At 37.5% G+C, this 24,020-nt stretch overlaps 1 protein-coding gene across 2 annotated transcripts in view; it reads left to right on the forward strand.

The window, feature by feature from the left end:
- Positions 1-10,831: 10,831 nt before the first annotated feature.
- The window catches only part of LOC145516423 (uncharacterized), a 581,394-nt gene continuing 568,205 nt past the window's right edge, over positions 10,832-24,020 (forward strand). The window contains exon 1 of one of the 2 annotated variants that reach the window (XM_081517695.1): positions 10,832-11,627. In XM_081517695.1, the coding sequence (XP_081373821.1) occupies positions 11,580-11,627 (48 nt within the window). In that variant the 5' untranslated portion in view covers positions 10,832-11,579. The remainder of the gene's footprint in view (positions 11,628-24,020) is intronic. The other variant, XR_014061377.1, reaches the window with a different exon arrangement.

Here is a 24,020-nt window from a genome sequence, read left to right on the forward strand (position 1 = left end):
GCACAATTGCACTCATCTCACACGCTAGCAAAGTAATGCTCAAAATTCTCCAAGCCAGACTTCAACAGTATGTGAACTGTGAACTTCCAGATGTTCAAGCTGGATTTAGAAAAGGCAGAGGAACTAGAAATCAAATTGCCAACATCCGCTGGATCATCAAAAAAGCAAGAGTTCCCGAAAAACATCTATTTCTGACTTATTGACTATGCCAAAGCCTTTGACTGTGTGGATCACAATAAACTGTGGAAAATTCTGAGAGATGTGAATACCAGACCACCTGACCCGCCACTTGAGAAATCTGTATGCAGGTCAGGAAGCAACAGTTAGAACCGGACATGGAACAACAGACTGGTTCCAAATAGAAAGAGGAGTACGTCAAGGCTGTATATTGTCACCCTGCTTATTTAACTTATATGCAGAGTACATCATGAGAAACGCTGGGCTGGAGGAAGCACAAGCTGGAATCAAGATTGGCAGGAGAAATATCAATAACCTCAGTTATGCAGATGACACCACCCTTATGGCAGAAAGTGAAGAAGACCTAAAGAGCCTCTTGATGAAAGTGAAGGAGGAGAGTGAAAAAGTTGGCTTAAAATGCAATATTCAGAAAACTAAGATCATGGTATCCAGTCCTATCATTTCATGGCCAATAGATGGGGAAATAATGGAAACAGTGACAGACTTTATTTTTTTGGGCTCCAAAATCACTGCAGATGGTGACTGCAGTCATGAAATTAAAAGACACTTGCTCCTTGGAAGAAAAGCTATGACCAAGGTAGACAGCATATTAAAAAGCAGAAACATTCCTTTGCCAACAAAAGTCCATCTAGGCAAAGCTATGGTTTTTCCAGTAGTCATGTGTGGATGTGAGAGCTGGACTATAAAGAAAGCTGAGTGTTGAAGAGTTGATGCCTTTGAACTGTGGTGTTGGAGAAGACTCTTGAGGGAATAAACTCTGGGAGTTGGTGATGGACAGGGATGCCTGGCATGCTGCAGTCTATGAGGTCACAAAGAGTTGGACACGACTGAGTGAGTGAAGTGAATTTTGGATTTGATTAGCAAGGAGTGATATAGCAAAAAAGCCTCGGTGCTAGATATAGCTGTGATTACTGTCCAATAAATGTAACTTTAAAAAATCTTCCTTTGAGTCAATAGTGCTAATCAGTGATTAGTAATGTGTTTTCTTTCCTTAGGCAGTAGAAATTCTCTTTTTCGTTGTCATGTTGCATTTAAAACAGGTTCAATATAGTCAAGGTAGAGTCTTATAAAATCAAGTGACACTTTTTTATGCCAGTACTGCAAAAAGAATACTAGTTAATATACATGTTAATTCTTTCCCCCTCGTTGTTGTTGTTATTCAGTCACTCAATTGTGTCTGACTCTTTGTGACCCCATGAACTGCATCGTGCCAGACTTCCTTGTCCTTCACTATCTCCCAGAGTTATCTCAAACTCGTGTCCATTGAGTCAATGATGCTATCCAACTATCTTATCCTCAGTTGTACCCTTCTTCTCCTGCCCTCAATCTTCCCCAGCATCAGGGTCTTTTCCAATGAGTCAGATCTTTGGATCAGATAGCCAAAGTATTGGAGTTTCAGCTTCAGCATTTGTCCTTCCTTCTTTTCCCCTACTCACTGAAATATTCCTTTTGGAATCATTCTACTATAAGCCTTTAGAAAAAAGATCCCTGGACTAGGAATAATAGTCCTGGATTCTGATGCCAACTTTGCTGTAACTGGTGGTGAGATCTGTTTCAAATAGACTAATTGTCTGGACTGCAGTTTCCTCAGCTGTGTAGAAACAAAGCTGGGCTAGGTTGTCTTTTAACACTAAAGTTTTGTGACTCTTTGATTAACCACTGATGTTTCTGTCCTTATCAAATTTTAGAAGACACAAAAAAGTTAGGCAGTCATCTAAGGTAAAAATCATATTAGTGCAGAGTTGGAGTGATATATATATATATATATATAGGTTTCTTGATACCTGGTTCTCTGACAATAGTTCCTAGAAAGAAATGTGTACTAGTTAGAGTGACGCTGTTTCCTGTAACAAATAGGTGCAAATGTACAGTCACTCAAAAGAGTAGACTTTTGTTTCAGGGTGACTGTCCTTTACTCAGGATTCAGATTGATGGAAGCTCTGGTATTTTCAACACATGTCTCTCAAGAGCATTGTTACCTCCATCTCTGCAGCCAGTGGCAAAAAGAACATAGAGGAACTTATTTAAGGCTTACCTAGGGTAGGTCCTGAAGTGGCACATATCACTTCCATTCACATTCTGTTTGCTATAACTCAATATATTGCCCCTCATAAATGCAAGGAAAGCTATGAAATGTAGTATAGCTGTCTGCCCAGGAAAAAGAAGCACATGGATTTTAGTGAACCATTAGCAATTTTTGTCTTTGAATGGGTGTGACATATGCAAGAACAAATTTATCTTTAGGGAAATTGCCTTACTTTTTTCAGATTGTCAGGTGGCCTTATTTTGTCATATTTCAATAACACTTTTCTGTAAATCCCCTTTCCATCAGCTCTGTAATTTATGTTTATAGCCACTGCTTCTCTTGAAGCTTCTTATATCAGTTTCTTGGACTGAAATTAAACAAGAGACTATGACTTCAAAGAGGAATGAGAGAAGGAATTTTTTTTTTTCCTGAACATAATCCTGAGGGAATCAGTAAAGAGGAAGGAGAAATAAAGGAAAAACCAACATTTTTAAAAAGCAACAAAGAAATGTTTAAAAAGAGAAGAGAATGGAACATCTGGGTGGAGCAGGACACTCATAAAGGTGCTCTGAAATACCGTTCTTTCAAGAGAATTGAGTCAAGAGTGACACGATTAAGACCAGAGTGGGATGTGCTGCCTTCAGGAGTGTCCCTGGCAAAAGAGAACTGCAAATTATGGCTTTTGTGGTTCTTTTCTCTTTTCTTGCTAAGAAATAAACGGAGACACAAGCATATCAGTGGAAGCACCTTTTTCCTTAGTCTCTCCCTCTCCCAGGGTTTGTTGTATGCTTTCTCCAGCAGCTACAAAATACTGAGGATGCCTTGAGATAGTGTGTTTTCCATCCAAAATCATGATTCGTGAATCCCTTTGTTGTATACTAACCTGCAGACTGGGAGAAGGAAAGAAGCAGCAGTCAGGGAAACCTCATTTTGGGGTTTGTCAATTTAAGACTTAGATTCTGAGTTATTCCAAGAACGCTACTGAAATTTGGCTTATCATCCTACCATTTTCAGAAATATAAGCAAGAGCTCAACAAATCAGAGTAAGGAAAAGGAGACCATCTCAGGGAACCTCGGAGGGTAACAGAAGCAGATGAAGGTAACATGGAATTCCAGCACAATTTTGTTATCATGTACTACAAATATCCATTTACTTAGTACATGTCTAATTATGTCTTTTGGGGAAAAAAGAATTCTATCCTGCAAAGGCTGGCTCTGATATTGTTAGCCTCTAGCATGATGTTAGTCCAGTCTCTTTCCATATTTGGTGAGACTTGTCAGTTTATTTATTCATTCAGAAATATGAGAAGAAGGATGATCCAAGTCACACTAGACAAAAGAAAGGCATTTCATTACTAAAGGCAAGGGCAGGGTTTTAGTACTGGTTTGCCATGATCTGATGTGATATTAGGCAAATTATTTAACCTCATTAGACTGAGATTTCCTCATTAGTAAATATGTTGCTGCTGGTGCTGATCTGACATTCTGCAACTGTTGATTATTGCCTTCCTTTCACCAGAAAAGACTTTCAGGTAGCTGACTCCAGAACATGTACTTTTAGTTCTATGTGCCAGGGTACCAGCTCTGTAATAATGTGTTGTCAAATAAGACACTTGATTAGATTCAACAAATATATATTTGACTTAAAAATTTTATTTTAATATCAAATCAGTCTTTGTAGAGTTCTCTGGCTCTATTAAAAAGGTTACTGATGTGTATGGCAATCTATGAATGAGTAAGGTATGGTTCCTGCTTATAAAAGGCTTATAGAAGTATAGAGGGCTTAAGATATTTATTTGAATAACTATAGTATGATGGTGTTAAGTGTTACTAACTGTCTGCTTCTCATACACTAGGAATTTACTTATGGAGATTTCTGCCTTTTTCCCTCCTTCTCCTTCCAGGCTGATGGTCTTTCCAAAGTCCCTGAGAGAGAGAAAGAGAGAATGCAGAGATCCTCTTAAGAATAAGGCTCTGACCAAGGCAGCATAGGCATAACATAGTGAATTAGGTACATAACATACCTCAGTGTCACAAAAGGTGAATCTAAACCCTAGTTTCTTTAATGAATAATCTGAAAAAACTATCAGTAAGTATCCAGCAATCACAAATTGTAAGAATTATTTCTCACTAGAAAATAAGCCTGATATTGTTTGCAGGAGAAATAAGAAGATAAGAATATTTTTCTTTTTCTGTGTGGGGCAACGTAAAGACCATGTAGTTTTATAGCCAGAAACTCCAGATTTTTGAACCTGGGGAATTCCCTGGCCATCTAGTGGTTAGGACTTTTTGCTCTCACTGCCTGCATGGGGTGTGGCAAAAACAAAAAATAAACACACCAAACCCATCCCCTCCAAAACAACAAACACACAGATTTTGAATCTGGACACTTTATTGCTTGCCACTTTATTTATTGCTTGACACTTTATTACACAATAAAATTGTGTAATTTTATTTTATAGAAAATCAGAGATAACAGTACTTGCCTCATAGAATTGCACAGTTTAAAAGTAAATGATACTCCATAAAGGTTTGTTTTTTCCCTTCATAGTCAAGGATATTAACAATAATATATTTATTTATTTACCTGGTTTATAAGGATGGTTGTCTATTTTCCATTGAGGAAGTTCCCTTCACTGCTGTGTTGACTAAAATGAAGAGAGTTAGTCTTTCCTTCTTTCTTTCCTCCTTCCCTTTATCCCTTCTTTCTTTTGTCTTTTTTTCTCCCTTTCTTTCTTTCTGTTGTGTAAAATAAACTTTATTTAATTGAAGTCTATTCCTGGAATTACCAGCTCTCCTTTTAAATCCATTTTAGGCTGATAATTTCTAATATTTACAACTTTTCTTTTATTTTTCATGCCAATTTAAAGGTTACTTTCCCCTTACAGTTATTACAAAATGTTGGCTGTATTCCCCATATTGTACAGTACATCTTCGAGCCTATGTTGTACCCAGTAGTTTGTGTCACCCAGTCATTGTTCTTTATTTTTAAGAAAATTTATTGGCTAAACCCTCAAAACTTTAAGTAGATAGAATCCATTGGGATGAGGAATGAAACTTCTGATTCATTTTACATCTGGAGTTTTACTAAAAAATAGTCAGAACATAAGAACTTTGGTTGTGATTTATCATTTCTCAGATGCAACATCTATGCTAAAAGCTCAGCTTTTGTCGTCATTTTGCACAGATGCCTTCCAGTGGTATTTTCTGAGCAAGGCAAGGGCATGCAGTCTTCAAACATTAATATCATGAGTGTTTAAGCAAGCAAAGCTTCTCTTCCCTGTATCTCCATTCCTCCCCATTCTTCTCCCTTAACAACTTCTGCACAAGTCAGACTGTGTATCTTCTTGCACATGACTCTGAACAGATATCCATACTCTTGTTGTGTTGACATCTGAGGGAGAATTCCACTATATAAGAGAGAGCCATCTGGATCATGAGAACATGGCCTGTAACACACTCACTCCATCATTTTATCATAGTAAAAGAGATAGACACCAAAGGAGGTTATTACAGCTCTTTTCTTGGAGATGTTAAACTTTTTGTTATCATTAGGGACCGTCTGACTTGGGTACAGAATATGCGGCCATATGACATCTGGAGCCTTATTTCAATGCTGTTAACTCTATTTCCCAGATGTCGGTGTTGTGGTTTGCTGATCCTGTAATCAGGAGCAGTGTGCCAAGGACAAGGGGTTCAAATTCTGCATCTTCTTCACCCTCATGCACCCTTTTGTTGAAACACATTGAATAGAGACAAACTGAGTGGGGAGGAAACAGCAGTGAGCTAGTGGAAGTAGATACGGGGTACACACAGACTCATGTCAGGGGTTGAAATGAGTCTCCATGGGATATCATTTTTTAAGTGATTTGAATTAATTTCTCCCCAAATTATTTCCTTTCAAGGCAGAGAATTATCTTCAACAATTATCTGCAACCCTATGTAATAGCAATGAGTGTGAGTCTTTTCACAAAGCAGAGATACATGGTTTTTGTACAGTTGAGTTTGGAAATAAATATTTCATGTATTTCTGTTGTAGTTCACATCAGTGGCCTTGTCAATCTTAACACATTACAAAATTAGCAATGCATAAAATAGCTGGGCTTAACAATATTAGATTCAATAAACAAAGTCAGATTAAGCAGGGCAGTTGGATCAGGACAGTGTACAGGGCAGGAGTTGGGGATGTGGTGAGGAGAACACCAACCAGATTTAATGTGTGAGACTCAGGAAAAAGTCAGTTGAATTACTATGATACATCAATTGAGCTTACTTTTTAGATTATAAAGTATAAATATTTAATTATATCTTTAAAACGTTGTAAAAACAAAAAGGGTTTTTAGAAAGTTTGTAAAATAAAGTATACTGTTATGGAAAAATGATTAATTGTTATGTCAGCTACCTAGATATTAAATTTGGGCACATTCCCAAGGCTGTGCCAAGATGAAATTTCTAGATTTCAGTTTATCTGTAAAATAAAAGGTTAGTTTAGATGTTTGGTAAGGTCTATTTTATTATATAGTTGTATGTTTGTATAATAATTAATGAATTCAAATTCAATATGTATTTAAGGCTATAATGATCCCATAGTTACCCTGGGCGCTGTGGACCCAGAGATAAATAAGACAGTAATCCTTCCTAAGATCATGGTATCCAGTCCCATCACTTCATGGCAAATATATGGGGAAATAATGGAAACAGTGACAGACTTTATTTTTTGGGGCTCCAAAATCACTGCAAACAGTGACTGCAGCCATGAAATTAAGACACTTGCTCCTTGGAAGGAAAGCTATGATAATCCTAGACAGCTTACTAAAAACCAGAGATATCACTTTGCCAACAAAAGTCTATATAGTCAAAGCTATGGTTTTTTCAGTAGTAATGTATGGATTCACAATAGAGTTGGACTATAAAAAAAGTTAAGTGCCAAAGAATTGATGCTTTTGAACCGTGGTGTTGGAGAAGACTCTTGAGAGTCCCTTGGACTGCAAGGAGATCCAACCAGTCCATCCTAAAGGAGATCAGTTCTGAATACTCATTGGAAGGACTGATGCTGAAGCTGAAGCTCCAATACTTTGGCCACCTGATGCGAAGAACTGACTCACTGGAAAAGATCCTGATGAAAGATTGAAGGCGGAAGGAGAAGGGGATGACAGAGGATGAGATGGTTGGATGGCATCACCAACTTGATGGATATGAGTTTGAGCAAGCTTTGGGAGCTGGTGATGGATAGATAGGGAGGCATGGTGTGCTGCAGTTCATGGGGTCGCAGAGTCGGACACAACTGAGCGATTGAACTGAACTGAATCCTTCCTAACAGGCCTGCAGACATGTCTTCTCTGTATCTACTCATGTTCTAAAGTGCTTGTTTAGAATAATCTTTTTTGTCATTCATATCCTAAGAGTCACATGGGATATGTTATTGGGAGAGTTTCTGGATTCATGCAACAGGGCATTAGTTGAACAGTGATTAGTGATAGAATGCTCTGGTGGAATGCCAACTATGGGGACACAGGTTTTCTTGGCCTTCAGGATACTAAAGAAGCATCAGAATGTTACCAGTATCTTAGATGAATTTCTTGTTTTTGTCCTTTCCTGGCTATAGATTCCATATCATTCCAGTGAAATTTAAGAGAAAAGTATTTTGGAAATAGTGTTATCTCACTGTCCCAAATAGTTTCTTGCTCAATTTTGAGCCTTAGAAGTCTGCTGTGTTGTTGGAGATGGTGCTAGGAAGAGGAGGGAGCAGTTATATCAGTTAAAAGGAATGAGCCTGGGGAGGAAACAAATTGATGAAGATAGGCTCAGAAGATTAGTACCAGTTTCTGTGGGGGCAATGCTTGAAGCGAGTGAAGTTGAGGTGGATGTGGGTTAGCAGAAAGTGACAGGTTTACTGCATTTCTGCTTTTCAGAGTATTAAAAGTGGGGAAACTCCTTGAAGAGTAAAAGAGATTAAACTTTAGGAAAAAGAGGAAATATTATGATGAATACAGCACTAAGGATTTATGGAATAAATTATAGAATGAAAATATGCTAAACAACAGTTTTAAATAAATTAGTGTGTCGTAAGTAAAAAGTGGGTTATTCAGGAAAATTAGAAACAATGAAATGTGTTTTAGAGAAGATGATTTTGTTTTAGGATTCTGTTTTTGTTGCAGATAAGCTGTACAGGCCTCAGGCCTGATTCTCATGTTTTCTTGAACTGGTTTTCACAGTTGGGTTTACAACAGTTTACATTTTAATATATAGTATATATTAGGTTGGGTTTCCCTGGTAGTTCAGTTGGTAAAGAATCTGCCTGCAATGCAGGAGACCCCCGTTTGATTCCTGGGTTGGGAAGATCTGCAGGAGAAGGGATAGGCTACCCACTCTAGTATTCTTGGGTGTTCCTGGTGGCTCAGACGGTAAAGAATCAGCCTGCAATGCAAGAGACCCAGGTTCGATCCCTGGGTTGGGAAGATCCCCTGGAGAAGGGGATGGCACCCAACTCCAATATTCTGGCCTGGAGAATTCCATGCACAGAAGAATCTGGCAGGCTACAGCCCATGGAGTCACGAAGAGTCAGACAAGACTGAGAGACTAATACATACATGCACACACACATTATGTTGTGTGATGATATGTTATTTGTCTAAGGAGGAATTTAAATTCTGGGCATAGTGAGCTGAGGTTAAGTATATGAAAAATAAATGACTGAATTTTCCAAGTACTTGCTTCTAGAATTTTCTCATGATTTCAAGTATAGCTCAGAAATATGGCTAATGATGTCAGAACTGTTAAGCATATGCTAAATTTAAAATGTTATCAATAAACAAATTAATAACTCATGACCAAAAGTCTTTAAATTATATTTGCATAATCATTCACCTAAGAGATCTGCCAAAAGTGTGCCACTCTCTAGGTTGTGGTATAGGAGCATCCAGCTCTAAGCAAATTTTATAGTTAAAATCTGGATACACAAGTTAAATCAGGGTGCAATTATTCTTGATTAGAGTAGGATCTCCCATTTTTATGAAAATTATAGAATTATTACATATGTATATTATGTATATATCAGGCTTCCTTGGTGGCTCAGATGGCAAAGCATCTGCCTGCAATGTGGGAGACCTGGGTTTGATCCCTGGGTTGGGAAGATCTCCTCGAGATGGGAATGACAACCCACTCCAGCACTCTTGCTGGAAAATCCCATGGACAGAGGAGTCTGTTAGGCTACAGTCCATGGGGGTTGCAAAGAATTGGACACGACTGAGTGGCTTCACTTTCACTTTCATATATGTATATTAGAAGTATACACATAAAGAGTTGCCTTCTCAGTTGAGAGAGGTATTTATAAACCAAAAGTCAAAATTAGTCCCAACTGTTGCAGATTATGTTTATTAATAAAATCAATAGGGCATAATGTTATTGTTTGACATAATGTGGGATCCAAGGAGATTTTTAATCTGGTCCTGAGTTACAGAGAAAGTTGCCATTACCTGATATTAATAATTTATAATGTGCACATATCCAGTATATTATGGTTTTCAAGTATGAACACAAATTCCTTTTCACTCTTCCCAACGAGAAGTAGAATCTTCTCAGAACTGGGTGGGCTTTTGTGACTGCTTCAACTGATAGAGTCATGGGTAATACATCCTAAGACCCCTAAGGTGGATGGCTGAAACTGTGGATAGTACTGAACCATATATATACTATGTTTTTTCCTTTACAGGAGTGTGCATGTTAAGTTGCTTCAGTTGTGTTTAACTCTTTATGACCTTATGGATCGTAGCCTGCCATGCTCCTCTGTCCATGGAATTCTCCAGGCATGAATACTGGAGTGGGTTGCCATATCCTCCTCCAGGAGATCTTCCCGACCCTGAAATCAAACCTGCATCTCTTACATTTTCGGCATTTTCAGACAGGTTCTTTACCACTAGTGCCACCTGGGAAGGCTTTCCTTTACATACACAGCTACAATAAAGTTTAATTTACAAATTAGGCGCAGTAAGAGAATAACAAAAAAAATAATAAAATAGAACAATTGTAATAATATACTGTAATACAAGTTATGTGAAGTGGTCTCTTTGTAAACATCTTGTACAAATTTAATAGCTTTTCCATCTTAACTCATTATTGACTGGGGGATTTTTGCAGAAATTAACGCCTGTGGCCAGCGATTTGTTTTTTAAGTGATACTGATACATCTGCCTCCAGTTAATAACGTTCGGATAACAAAAGACGTATTAATATGTCTCTGGTCAATAATGTGTTAACTAAGCACTTATGCATTGTTGCCGTAACTTCTGCAGTTTTAGGTGTGACATCAAAACTAGCAGAAATTTCTTTTTCCTTCTTCAAAATTTCATGGATACAAGATTCATTCTTATAGATCTTAACAACTTCTGCTTACAATTTTTTTTTTCTTTCCTTAAGTTAACTTTAATCTTTGCATTTAAAGGAACCCCGTTATGGCTTCTTTATGGGATATCCAAATTACCAGCACAACTACTTTTGTGCTTTGGGGCCATTATTAAGTAAAACAGGGATTACTTGAACTCAGGCACTGAGATGCTGTGGTAGTTGATCTGATAATCAAGGCTCGCAGAATGCCTGTGATGGGAACGATTCAAGTCTCGCGGGATAAAGCAAGACAGCGCGAGATTTCTTCGCCCAATTTAAAACATGCTTGCTTGCTTGCTAAATCTCTTCAGTCTTGCCTGACTGCTCTGCGACTCTGTGGACAGTAGCCCACCCGACTCCTCTGTCTGGAATTTTCCGGCAACAATACTGGGGTGGGTAGCCATGACCTCTCCAGGGGATCTTCCCCATTCAGGGGTCGAACATACAGTCTCTTATGTCTCCTGCATTGGCAAGCAGGTTCTTTACCACTAGCGCCACATGGGAAGCCCCAATTTATAACATATGAATTGTTTATTTTTGGAATTTTCCAGTTAGCAACTTATTGACCAGAGACATACTAACAGGTCTTTTGTTACCTGAAAGTTACTGACCGGAAGTGTTTCATTCAGTATTCCTTCATGTAACGAGTCGCTGACCACAGGCGTCCGTTTCTGCAAAAATGCCCCAGTCAATAATGTTAAGCTTTTTGGATGGAGATTGACTATGGATTACCAAAACCGCAGATGAAGGAGACTACTATATTTATTCTCAAAGCCTACAGCAGCCAGGGAAGCAGTCTGACTGCCTTAAGACTGCCTTGCTGTAAAGAAGCTCAAACTAATCCATGTGAAAAACCATCAGACAAGAACCCAAGACTCCATGAAGAGACCAAGATGCCTGGCCAGCCCTCAGGTCTGACATCTGCACTTGGGTTACCATCTTGTTGCAACCACCAAGAGACCCTGAGCCAGAAATGCCCGGCCAAGCCCTTCCTGAATTCTCGCCTGGAAGGAAGGAAACGGTGAGATGTAACAAAATATTGTTTTTAAGTCATTAAATTTTGGAATATTGTAACTTGTTATGCATCAGTAGTACTAGCATATAAAAAGAGTTTGAGAAGAAATATGAAAATCAAGAGATTAAAAACCATTTAGAAAAAAACATTTAGGGAAGTGATTCATAACATTGGGGGAGAGCTGTCATAAACTCCCTTGAGATTCTGATGAAAGAGATGGGCTTTTATTTTATATGTAACTGTTTCGTGCTTGTTTCTGCAGGTCTTTTCCTTCTCTTGTGTTTCCTGCCTAAAAAAGTTCCTTTAGCATTTGTTGTAAAGCTGGTTTAGCTTAGCTTAGCTGCTCAGCATTTTCAACTCTTTGCGACCCCATGGAATGTAGCCTGCCAGGCTCCTTTGTCCATAGGATTTCCCAGATAACAATACTGGAGTGGATTGCCATTTCCTTCACTAGGGGATCTTCCTGACCCAGATTGAACTCATGTCTCCTCTGTCTCCTGCATTGCAGGGGACTTCTTTGCCTGCTGAACCATATTCTCTTAATTTTTGCTAGTTTATTTTAGAAATATTTTGTGTAAATTTTCAGGTTGTTCAAGGCTACATGAGGCACAGCCTTGCTTGAGACCTCAGTTTTAGAAGCAGTTGAAAATTTCTTCAGGTACCTGATTTGGGATAATTGTTGCAATTGAATACAAAATTTAACTGTCAGTTGACTAAAAGGGAAAGAAGAGAGGTTATACAAGATTTTCATTGTCTATTAATAAAATGAAATGAGAGCCTAGATATTTGACTGGGAAGAACTGTTTTTTCATGGCACAAAATTTTGGGAGAAATTGATAGTTTGAAAACTTCTTTGATCTGATTAACCAATGGATAAGGTCACATATAGGTTGTCTGGCTTAATTATTGGCTAAGTAGATATGGCCTTGGGGAAATAAACAGTTTTCAGCTGATGGACTTTCTGTAAAGTTTGAAAAAGTGTTATTTTTATCATCTGATCAACTAAAGAGAAGGGAAACCCTTAAATTTTATATTCTTTTATTGGTGAATATTTGCTTTAGGTTTCTGAGAACCAAGTGTGGTAGCTTAACCAAACAGTTAAGAGGTAAGCAGTTACTGGGGCTGGTTTTGTAGCAGGTCGAGGATGTCAGTTCGGGCTTTCCTGGTGGCTTAGAGGTAAAGAATCTGCCTTCAATGCAGGAGACGCAGGTTCGGTCCCTGGGTGGGGAAGATCCCCTGGAGGGGGCGTGGCAACCCACTGTAGTATTCTTACCTGGAGAGTCCCATGGACAGAGGAGCCTGGAGAGCTATGGTCCATTGGGTTGCAAAGAGTCGAACACGACTGAGTGAGCACACAAGGATGTCAGTGCTAAAACCTCTCTGTGATTCTCTGGCTTTACTTTCATAGTTGCAAACTGACTCCTAAGTCATGAAATTCATATTCCAGGAAGGAATAAGAAGGAAATGTAGAAAAGGGGTGTTATCTATATTAGGGAAGTATACTTTTCCCAGAAACCCTCAACTTGAGTTTCCCAGAAACCTTGACCAACTTTCATTGGTCAGAACTGCTACAAGTTACTTCTACCTGCAAGGGATGATGTCAGTTCAGTTCAGTAGCTCAGTCGTGTCCGACTCTTTGCGATCCCATGAACCGCAGCACACCAGGACTCCCTGTCCATCACCAACTCCCGGAGTCTACCCAAACTCATGTCCACTGAGCCAGTGATACCATCCAGCCATCTCATCCTCTGTCGTCCCCTTCTCCTGCCCCCAATCCTCCCCAGCATCAGGGTCTTTTCCAATGAGTCAACTCTTCACATGAGGTGGCCAAAGTATTGGAGTTTCAGCTTCAACATCAGTCCTTCCAATGAATACCCAGGACTGATCTCCTTTAGAATGGACTGGTTGGATCTCCTTGCAGTCCAACGGACTCTCAAGGGTCTTTTCCAACACAGTTCAAAAGCATCAATTCTTCGGCGCTCAGCTTTCTTCACAGTCCAACTCTCACATCCATACATGACTACTGGAAAAACCATAGCTTGACTAGACAGACCTTTGTTGGCAAAGTAATGTCTCTGATTTTTAATATGCTATCTAGGTTGGTCATAACTTTCCTTCCAAGGAGTAAGCGTCTTTTAATTTCATGACTGCAGTCACCATCTGCAGTGATTTTGGAGCCCCCAAAAATAAAGTCTGCCACTGTTTCCACTCTTTCTCCATCTATTTCCCATGAAGTGTTGGGACCAGATGCCATGATCTTAGTTTTCTGAATGTTGAGCTTTAAGCCAATTTTTTCACTCTCCTTTTTCATTTTCATCAAGAGGCTTTTTAGTTCCTCTTAACTTTTTGCCATAAGGGTGGTGTCATCTGCATATCTGAGGTTATTGATATTTCTCCCAGCAATCTTGATTCTAGCTTGTGGTTCTTCCAGCCCAGCGTTTCTCATGATGTACTCTGCATATAACTTAAATAAGCAGGGTGACAATATACAGCCTTGACGTACTCCTTTTCCTAAGGGATGATGTGCAATGTATTTTTAAATTTAATTAATTAATTAAATTTATTTTTGACTGTGCTGAGTGTTTATGTTTATTGCTGTGAGAGCTTTTCTCTAGTTGCAGAGAATGGGGGCTCCAGTTGCAGTGCGGGAGCTCTCATTGTGGTGGCTTCCCTTGTTGCAGAGCACAGGCTCTGGGGTACCAGGGGTTCAGTAGTTGCAGCACGTGGGCTCAGTAGTCGTGGCTCCCAGGCTCTAGAGCACAGGCTCAGTAGTTGTGGTGCATAGGCTTAACTGTTCTGTGGTAAGTGGCATCTTCCTGGATTAGGGATTGAACTTGTGTCTCCTGCATTGGCAGGCAGATTCTTTACCACTGAACCACCAGGAAAGCCCCTGCACAATGTTTTTTAAAAACTTGGAAACATTGCTATCTTCCCCTCCATTTGCCCCCCGCCCCCAAATAAGGTTATTTTGGAAAGGAGGAAGGAAAGTGTGGATTTTAGTTAAGGAACTAGTGAAAGTGAAGTCGCTCAGTTGTGTCCAACTCTTTGCAAAACCATGGACTGTAGCCTACCAGGATCCTCTGTCCATGGGATTTTCCAGGCAGGAGTACTGGAGTGGATTGCCATTTCCTTCTCCAGGGGATCCTCCTGACCCAGGAATCAAACTCTGGTTTCCCATATCGTAGGCAGGCGCTTTACCATCTGAGCAACCAGGGAAGTCCAAGGAACTAGTTATAAATGCCAAATATTTGATTAGTAAAATTTTTAAATAATGTTTTAACTAGGCGATACAAAAGTGCAGATATGGATTTGTTCAGTCTTTGTAGGCAGAAAAAACTTAAAGCATTGTTTTATGTGAAGAATTATTTAGAGATTTAAGCCTAAAACAAAGAAAAATTTATATCTCTATCTTTGTTTATCAGTATATTATCTTTAGTTATGAACAGCTTTAATTACTGGTTGTATATTGGTGATTCACAAAAATTGTTCGTACAAATATCCTAGTAGTGAAAACAATTTGTAATAAAAGATGACTGTCAAATGAGTTCTCCCATGTTGCCCATCAATGGATACACTGGCTATCAGTGTACAGTTTTGGTGGCAGCTTAAAATGTAAAGTAGACTCATTGCAAAAGGTCATTTTCAGTTAGCTCTTAATATCTGGCAAACAACATGCTGTGCATTTTCAGAGCTTTGAATTAAAATTGTTTACTTTATAGCCAATTGTTAAGTTTTTCTATTAGTTTCAAGACCTCTGGGAAGAAAAATTAATACACCTGAGAATGAAAAGAGTGAGTGTTTTGAATTGATATGCTATTGTACTTTCCAACGGCTGCTGCTAAATTTTTCTTTGTGAAAGAACAAAAAATCAGGACTTGAACTGACCACAAATTAAATAATCAAGTTGAAAATTCTCTTTCTATGAAAATAAAGAATATGGATTATTCTTATTTCCTGGCAGAAAAGTCCCAGTGTCACTAGTTTAAAAGAATAATTAATCTTCCTCAAGTTTTAAGAGAATGAATATTTGAATAAAATGTTACCATTTAAGTGTGTTGGGGTATATGGAGTCAAAAACTATCAAGGGAACAGATATAACCTAGCAAAGAATCTGAAAAGTGGAGTTTTGAATTTCTTTTTAAAATTAATCTTCACATGATTAAAGGTATTAATAAAGGAATTTTGGAAAGAAATTAATAAAATATTGTTCAAAAACATATTTTAGAATTGAAGGTGGAAAGCATACTCTAAGGGTTTAACTAAGGCACATTTAATTTATTGTCTAAAGAAACCAAATTAGATTTGCAGCTTGAAAACTAAATGTTTGTCTCTGGAGTGCTTTGCAAATTTGATTATACCAGTGAATCCATAATTTTCAAATCTTTCAGCCCTCTTTTGTATGCACACAAACAAGCATAGAACCAGTGAAACATTATATCCCCCATAAGTTTTAAAGGTTAGTTTTTCATTTAATTTGGAAGATATGGAAAGTTTGGAAAAATATAGAATAATAGGTGGAGGAAATAAAAATCACCCAGAGACAAGTGTCAATATTTTAAAAAGTTTTTGAGGAGGCATTTTAGGCACCTCTTTTTGAAAGATTTGATATACCAGGTTATTAATGTAAAATATTGCAAATAATTATGAATTCTATTTATGAGGAAAATGTTATTAGATTCAGAGGAAACATTTTTATGACAGGAAGGAACTATGAAAATTTAGCTTGATGTAAAAATATAGGTGATTAAAATATCAGTTTGACGTTTACACCTTTTCAAAGCTTATATTGCTCTATTTATGATTCTTCTAGAATATCATTGGTTGGCCAACTTCTGAGGTTGGTATTGAGTAGATAAAATATACTTATTTCATAAAAATATACTTGCCTTGTTCTTTGGTTGCTGAGGTTCTGTTGATTATTTAATCTGATAAACTAATTTCAAATAAATTATTAATAATTTTTATTGGCTTAATATAACTCTATCTTGCTTTGTGCAAGGAAAGCTGGATTTTGTAACTTAAGTCAGAATCACATATGTACTTCTTAACTCTATATATACTTAGTCATTATTATTAGGAATACTACTATATTAGGAGGCCAGAACTGTTTAATATAGCCTCAATAAATTATGCATATCACTATATGTGGGGAAAGATTTTAAAATGCAAGTTTATAAATAGGATCATGTATCAAATGACTTGATAACCATGATTTAAAAATATATATAAATATTTATAATTTTATTTATTTATTTTTGGCTATGCGGGGTCTTCATTGCTGTGCAGGCTTTTCTCAAGTTGTGGTGAGCAAGGGCTACTTTCTAGTTGCAGTGTCTGGGCTTATTGTTGTGGAGCACAGGCTCTAGGGCACTTGGGCTTCAGTGCCACGCATGGGCTCAATAGTTGTGGCTCCTGGGCTCCAGAGCACAGGCTTAATAGTTGTGGCACGTGAGCTTAGTTGCTCCGTGGCACGTGGAATCTTCCCAGATCAGGGATCGAACCCATGTCTCCTATATTGGCAGGGGGATTCTTTACCACTGAGCCACCAAGGAAGCCCAAGAATATATTTATTTTGAGACTGAAGTAGCCAGCTGCTTCTTTGGGTCATAGTTGCCAATATTTTAAAATGGAAGCATCAAAATGAGGTAATTTGTAATGTTGTTTTCAAAACATTAAAAGGCTTTAAGATGATATACTTATATAGCCTCTTCAAATACAGTTAAACATTGCTACAATGACATACTAATGATTAATAATGCTAATACCTGAAGAAAACAAGCATACAGAGAGGACTGGATAAGAAACAGGCTAAGGTAGCAATGGGTCAGGGAGATATGTGACAATTATTAATATTATAAATAAAGATTATTTTTTTCATTAAAAAATCTGTCTAATGGATAGGCAATAGTTTCAGTGATCTGTTACTATTCTTGACTTATTTTCTCCCTTCTAAGCCTGTGGGTTTATTTTTCTTATTACAGATTTTCTGAAAGCAAAATTAACAATTCCCAACATTGGTCTGTTAAATAATAGGATTATTACTTTAAACTATGTAAATTTTGTACGTTAAGACCTTTTAAACATTCTCTATCTTTCCCTACACTAATCATTTGGCCAAGGTCAAATGTTGCCATATTAAAAAAAAGAAACCTACACAATCAAATATGACTCCAGAATACTGAAGTTTAATAGGAGTTTATCTGAGGTTTATGGGAAGATGAGGAATAAGCCTCATTATAGAATCAGATTACTTAAAAATTTTATAAACATCTTCCCTGAGAATATTGTTATCAACCAGGTAGGGTTCTATAAGCTAAGGAAGAAGTATTTTGTGGCGTTAGGATACATAATCAAATGTCTATGATGTCTTTGAGGGTCCAGTAACCAGCCCTGGAGTAAAGTTAAGAAAGAGGTGGGATGAATTGAGAGAGTAGCATTGAAACATATATGTTACTATATTAGAATAGATAGCTAGTGGTAAGTTGCTGTATAACACAGGAAGCTCAACCCAGTGCTCTGCGACAACCTAGAAATGTGGGAGGGCGGTTCAAGAGGCAGGGGACATACGTATACTTATGAATGATTTATGTTGCTGTATGGCAGAAACCAGCACAATTATCCTCCAAACAAAAATAAAACAACAACAAAAAAGAAAGAAACGGAACTCAGAGGCTATTTATCTTTAGAACATGATCCAGATGACGCCATCATTTTGTTTGTTTAGTTTAAGAGTAAAGGCTCTAGCTTCCCTTGTGGCTCAGCTGCTAAAGAATCCTCCTGCAATTTGAGAGACCTAGGTTTGATCCCTGGGTTGGGAACTCTTCCCTGATAGCTCATTTGGTAAAGAATCCTCCTGCACTGCAGGAGACCCCAGTTCAATTCCTGGGTGGAGAAGATCTGCTGGAGAATGGATAGTCTACCCACTTCAGTATTCTTGGGCTTCCCTTGTGGCTCAGCTGGTAAAGAATCTGCCCGCAATGCGGGAGACCTGGGTTCGATCCCTGGGTTGGGAAGATCTCCTGGAGAAGGGAAAGGCGGCCCACTCCACTATTCTGGCCTGGAGAATTCCATGGACTGTAGTCCGTGGGGTCGCATAGATTTGGACATGACTGTATAACTTTCACTAAGGGCACTAGAATCTGAAGGACTGAGTCTTGGCTCTACAGTTATGTGACATGGAAAATTTTACTTAATCTTCCTATGTTTCAGTGTTCTCATTTGTAAAATGGAGTTAATGGTAACTTCAGCTAAAATGGTTATTGGGAGGATTAAATTACTTTGTGTACTTAGCAGGTTATTGGACATATCCTTAGCATGCTGAATTTTCAAGTTAGGGTTGAAAATAGTTTCTTTTAACATAGTTATCATTTATTATTATTGTTAATTGGAGGCAATGGTAAGTATTTCACAATTGGATCTTAAAAAAAAAGTCCTTTTTTTTTTTTTAAACTGATGCATAGTTGATTTACAGTGTTGTGTTAGTTTCTGGTGTACAACAAAGTGATTCAGTTTTATATACATATATATTCTTTTTCAGATTTTTTTCAATTATAGTTTATTACAAGATATTGAATATAGTTCCATGTTCTATACAGTAGGACCTTGTTGTCTATCTACCTTGTTGTTTATAGTAGTTTGTATTTGCTACTTCCAAATTCCTAGTTTATCCCTCCTTTCCCCTTTACCCTTTGGTAACCACAAGTTTGTTTTCTATGTCTGTGAGTCTATTTCTGTTTTGTAAATAAGTTCATTTGTATTATTTTTTAAGATTCTACCTTCAAGTGATATCATCTGATATTTATCTTTCTCTGTCTGATTTACTTCATGTCCTGTGATAACCTGTAGGGTTCATCCATGTTGCAGCAAATGGCATTATTTCATCCTTTTTATGGTGGAGTAGTATTCCATTGTATATGTATACCACAAATGTTTCTTCATTTATCTATTGGTGGGCATTTAGGTTGCTTCCATGTCTTGACTATTGTAAATAGTGCTGCCATGAACACTGGGGTGCATGAATCTTTTTCGAATTAGAGTTTTCTCCAGTTCTATGTCCAGGAGCGGGATTGCTAGATCATATGATAACTCTAAAAAAGTTCTGATTTTTGGTGTTTGCCAATGTGGTATAAGCACTCCTACTGTGGCTGATTTAAGCTACCAACATGTTGTCAGCCGATGACCAAAATTCCTGAAAATTTAATTATTGGTTTTGGTGAACTGTATGAGCCAGGTCCAATGTATCATCTAATAAAAGACTGTCACTGAAAATGGTATCTGGCCAGTTATTTACTCAAAAGCTTCAGTTGCATAAAATTGTTCCCTTAATTGTTAGGAAGTAGGGAGAAGGTTAATAATGAGTCTGTTCATTCTGACCTTCTCTTTGCTTTTTATTTCCTTTTTTGGTAACCACAGAAATAAGTAGGAGAAGTGAAGTTGGCCCAGGTCCACCCCTTCAGTCCCCAAAAGGTGACAGTTGCACTAGTGCTTTGCCAGTGATGACTTGAAAGAAAAGGTGAAGGGTTGAACCTAGAACAGCAGCTATCCTGGCTTTTGAAGGAGTAAAGTGAAATGAGTCTGTTTAGTTGGATTTCAAGTAGATGTGATAATTCTATCATTGGCTATGCTGTTGTGTCACTGATTAGTCTTATAAATGGGTATATATATTTAAAGCATCACCCTAAGATCTGAATGGAAACTGGAGAAAAATGATCATTTTTACTTTTTCTTCTTTTTAAAAATGTTTTGCTTTGTTTTCTCCCCTATACGTCTTTATTCTGAGAATAAGCACCATTTCTTTGATTACAAATGATTGATGGAAATGCCATCTTAGTCATTTAGATGAGAGATATCAAAATTTTGAACATGAGATCCCATGGACTGTAACCAGCCAGGCTTTTCTGTCCATGGGATTTTCCAGGTAAGAATACTGGAGTAAATTGCCATTTAACTGCTTTATCTGGAATTACCTTGTTTATTTGTTTACTTTTTGTTGTCTATCTCCTCTACTAGAATATAAGCTCCATTACAGTAGGGATTACATTATTGATTTATTTGCTTTTTATTGTCAGTACCTAGCATAGTACCTTAATTAATATAGGTGTTCAGTAAACATTTGAAGAATGCATGAATTAATGAATAAATAAATTATTTATCTAAATATACTGGAAAATCATTCTTGTACTCTATTTGTGCTTTCGGGGCTTGGCCTTAATTTTCTTTTCCTTTAGCATTTTATGCCTTTGAAAAATTTTATTCAAGGGTGAAGATAAGAATAAGCTAAATGAACACAGAAATTTGCAGATAGAAATTATGGGTTAGTCACCTAATTCTTTCTGGCTATGTGCCAGAAACTCTTAGAGAAGGTCAGTGGATATAAGGGACCAATTTCTTATTCCCAAGTGTGTAACTCTTTCTTCAAAAGGGGTATGTGAAGAAAGGCAAAGTTCTATTGCAAATTGAATGCGGTTTTTGTAATCAACTAGGTGGATGCATGCGTGCTTAGTCACTTCAGTCGTGTCCAGCTCTGTGTGACCCTATGGACTGTAGCCTGCCAGGCTCCTCTGTCAGTGAGATTCTTCCATGCAAGGACACAGGAGTGGGTTACCATGCCTTCCTCCAGGGGATCTTCCTGACGCAGGGCTTGAACCCGCAGCGTCCCCTTCATTTTCTGCATCGCAGGCATATTCTTTACCACTGAGCCATCTGGAAAGCCCAACTAGGTGGATAACATCCCCTAAAAAAAAAAGTCTGCATGATTTATAGGATAAGATAAACAGTGAACCCAAAGGGGAAAAAAAGGAATAAACATGATTTATAGGATAAGATAAACAGTGAACCCAAAGGGGAAAAAAAGGAATAAAAAGAAAAAAAAATTTCTTATTACAAAAGCAGAGTCAGGATAGGATGCTTCAAATTGTTTTGAAATTTCTAGAGTCTGTAGGCTAATGGTTGTGATTTTATAATTGCATCATTCTGTATCTATTTAAAACTGTCTAGCAAGCTCAATTTCCATGATTGCTAGCTCCTTTCTTTTCATTTAATTAGTCTGAAATGGTCAAGGCCTGAAATTTATTTAGGGACTTTGGGACAGTATTATTTGATGAAGAATATCTTAACATGTGACTCTTGAGTGCATTAAATGGTCATTAGGGACTGAACGGGTAAAGCAGCTTATCAATATTGTAGATTCTCCCTGAGATTGAAACTTACTCCCAGAAGAGCTTCTGTTATAATGTGAGGCTAAATGAAAACACAAATCCATAACATTTGGAGTCATGGTGATGATAAATTAGCTTTGAATTTTCTAATAATCTGTCTTAAGAGGGAACGTAAAAAATGAGTTACCTGATGCCTTAAAGGCTAAGGAGAGTGAAAACCAACTTTTATGTCAACAGTGCTAGCTGAATGTAGCTAAAAAGTGAATCTATATCAGTGAAGACACAAGTTTCAAAATAGCACACATTTTAAAAATGAAAAAAGTCAGAATATTTATAAAATAGTTATGAAATAGTCTGTAAAGTAGTTTTTATCACTTACCATTTGTTTTCAAAGAAAAATGTATTCATTATCAGAGCAAAGAAGTGGAAACAAAAGATTTGTAATTGGTATATTGAAATGAACCTTTTGGAATCAATGGACTTTGAATTTGTAATGCATTCATATTCCATTGAAAAGAAAAACTCTTCAAAATGTTCTCAACCCACAAGTACTGATTGGAAGTTCCAAAGAAGTCTTACTAAATAAAGCATAATGTAATCTTTAAATTCTATTAGCTGGATCTTTAATAATGTATTTTATTTCTTCCCTAAGGAAGGAAACACACACACACATACACACACATGTATTTGTTCAAGGTTCTTTTACTCGGAGCTGTGGTGACAATCTCTTTTTTAGAAATATTTGTTTATGTATTTATTTGGATGTGCTGGATCTTAGTTGCAGCACTCAAGATCTTTTAGCTGCAGCATATGAACTCTCAATTGCAGCATGTGGGATCTATTCTAGTTCCCTGATCAGGGATAGAACCCTGGACCCCCTGCAATGGAAGCACAGTCTTAGCCACTGGACCACCGGAGGAGTCCTTACCATCCTCTTTTGATCCCTTTTCCTTGTTGCTTCCCCTTTTAAGCTCCAACTCAAGCCTAGACTAAAACCAGTCTCCTACCTTCCCCTGGTAGCCCAGATGAAGTGAACTAAAATTTTTGTAACATTTTAGGGAAAAAAAAAAGATAGAGAAAACTTAAAACAATCAAACTTACACAATTCAGCTTTTTGCAAGGCTCATATATCCTATTCCATTCTATAACTTAGATCTCAAAGTAACAACCTTTAAGCTTCCCTAAAGGTATTAGCACATACGAATAATCTACTTGTCATCTTGCACTCTTGTAGCCAAGATCCAAAGATAGCACTAAGCTTTTCTCATGGTTCTATTTCATGTTTGTAGTGATGTGCTAATTCCAGGGTCTGATATTGGTGAGATTCTAATGACCGACACAATGAAATCCTGTTTGGTGAGATCCTGTCTTTTGTATACTGAGAATGTCTAGGTTCCCCTGGAGGTATAGAAAAATGTAAAATCACCCTGTCATCCATACCACTTCAATTGTATGGTTTCACTATCAGAATTCATTATATTTTAGAACTACAAAATAGAATTTTTGTGATGTTATTTGTGTGTAGAGATGTGTTGAGGACAGAATAATTAATAGTGCATGGTCTGACTTATGTATAAATTTAAAAAAGTTGAGCTTAGAGAAACAGAGAGTAGAATTCTTGTTACCAGGGGCTGAAGTGTGGAAGAAATGAGGAAATGTGGTCAATGGGTACAAATTTTTAGCTTGTAAGATGAATAAGTTCTGTGGATATAGTGCACAGCATAGTTAAGAATGTGGTAGTTAATAACATTGTTTTTTATACTTGAAATTTGCTAAGAGAGTGGATCTTAAGTGTTCACACACATACATACACATTACCCCAACTATGTGAGGTGATGGAGTGTTAATTAACTTGATTGTGGGAATCACTTTACAATATATATGTTTATCAAATCAGCACATGATACTCCTTAAATACACACAATTTTATTTGTCAATTATGTCTCAATAAATTTGGTAGAAAGATAGCCTCTATTACTTTTATTTTGCTACACAAATTCTGTTTTTGTACTTCAATATATAGAAAAACCAAACATATTTAACATTTGTTATCAGTATGTATGGGCTTCCCAGGTGGCACAGTGGTAAAGAATCCGCCTGCCAATGCAGGAGATTCAGGAAACATGGGTTTGATCCCTGGGTCGGGAGGATACCCTGGAGAAGTAAATGACAACCTGTTCCAGCATTCTTGCCTGGAAAATTCCATGGACAGAGGAGCCTGATGGGCTATGGTCCATGGGGT

Source organism: Giraffa tippelskirchi, chromosome 8 (assembly GCF_054371585.1).
Source record: "Giraffa tippelskirchi isolate mGirTip1 chromosome 8, T2T-mGirTip1v1.2.pri, whole genome shotgun sequence".
Lineage (NCBI taxonomy): Eukaryota > Metazoa > Chordata > Mammalia > Artiodactyla > Giraffidae > Giraffa > Giraffa tippelskirchi.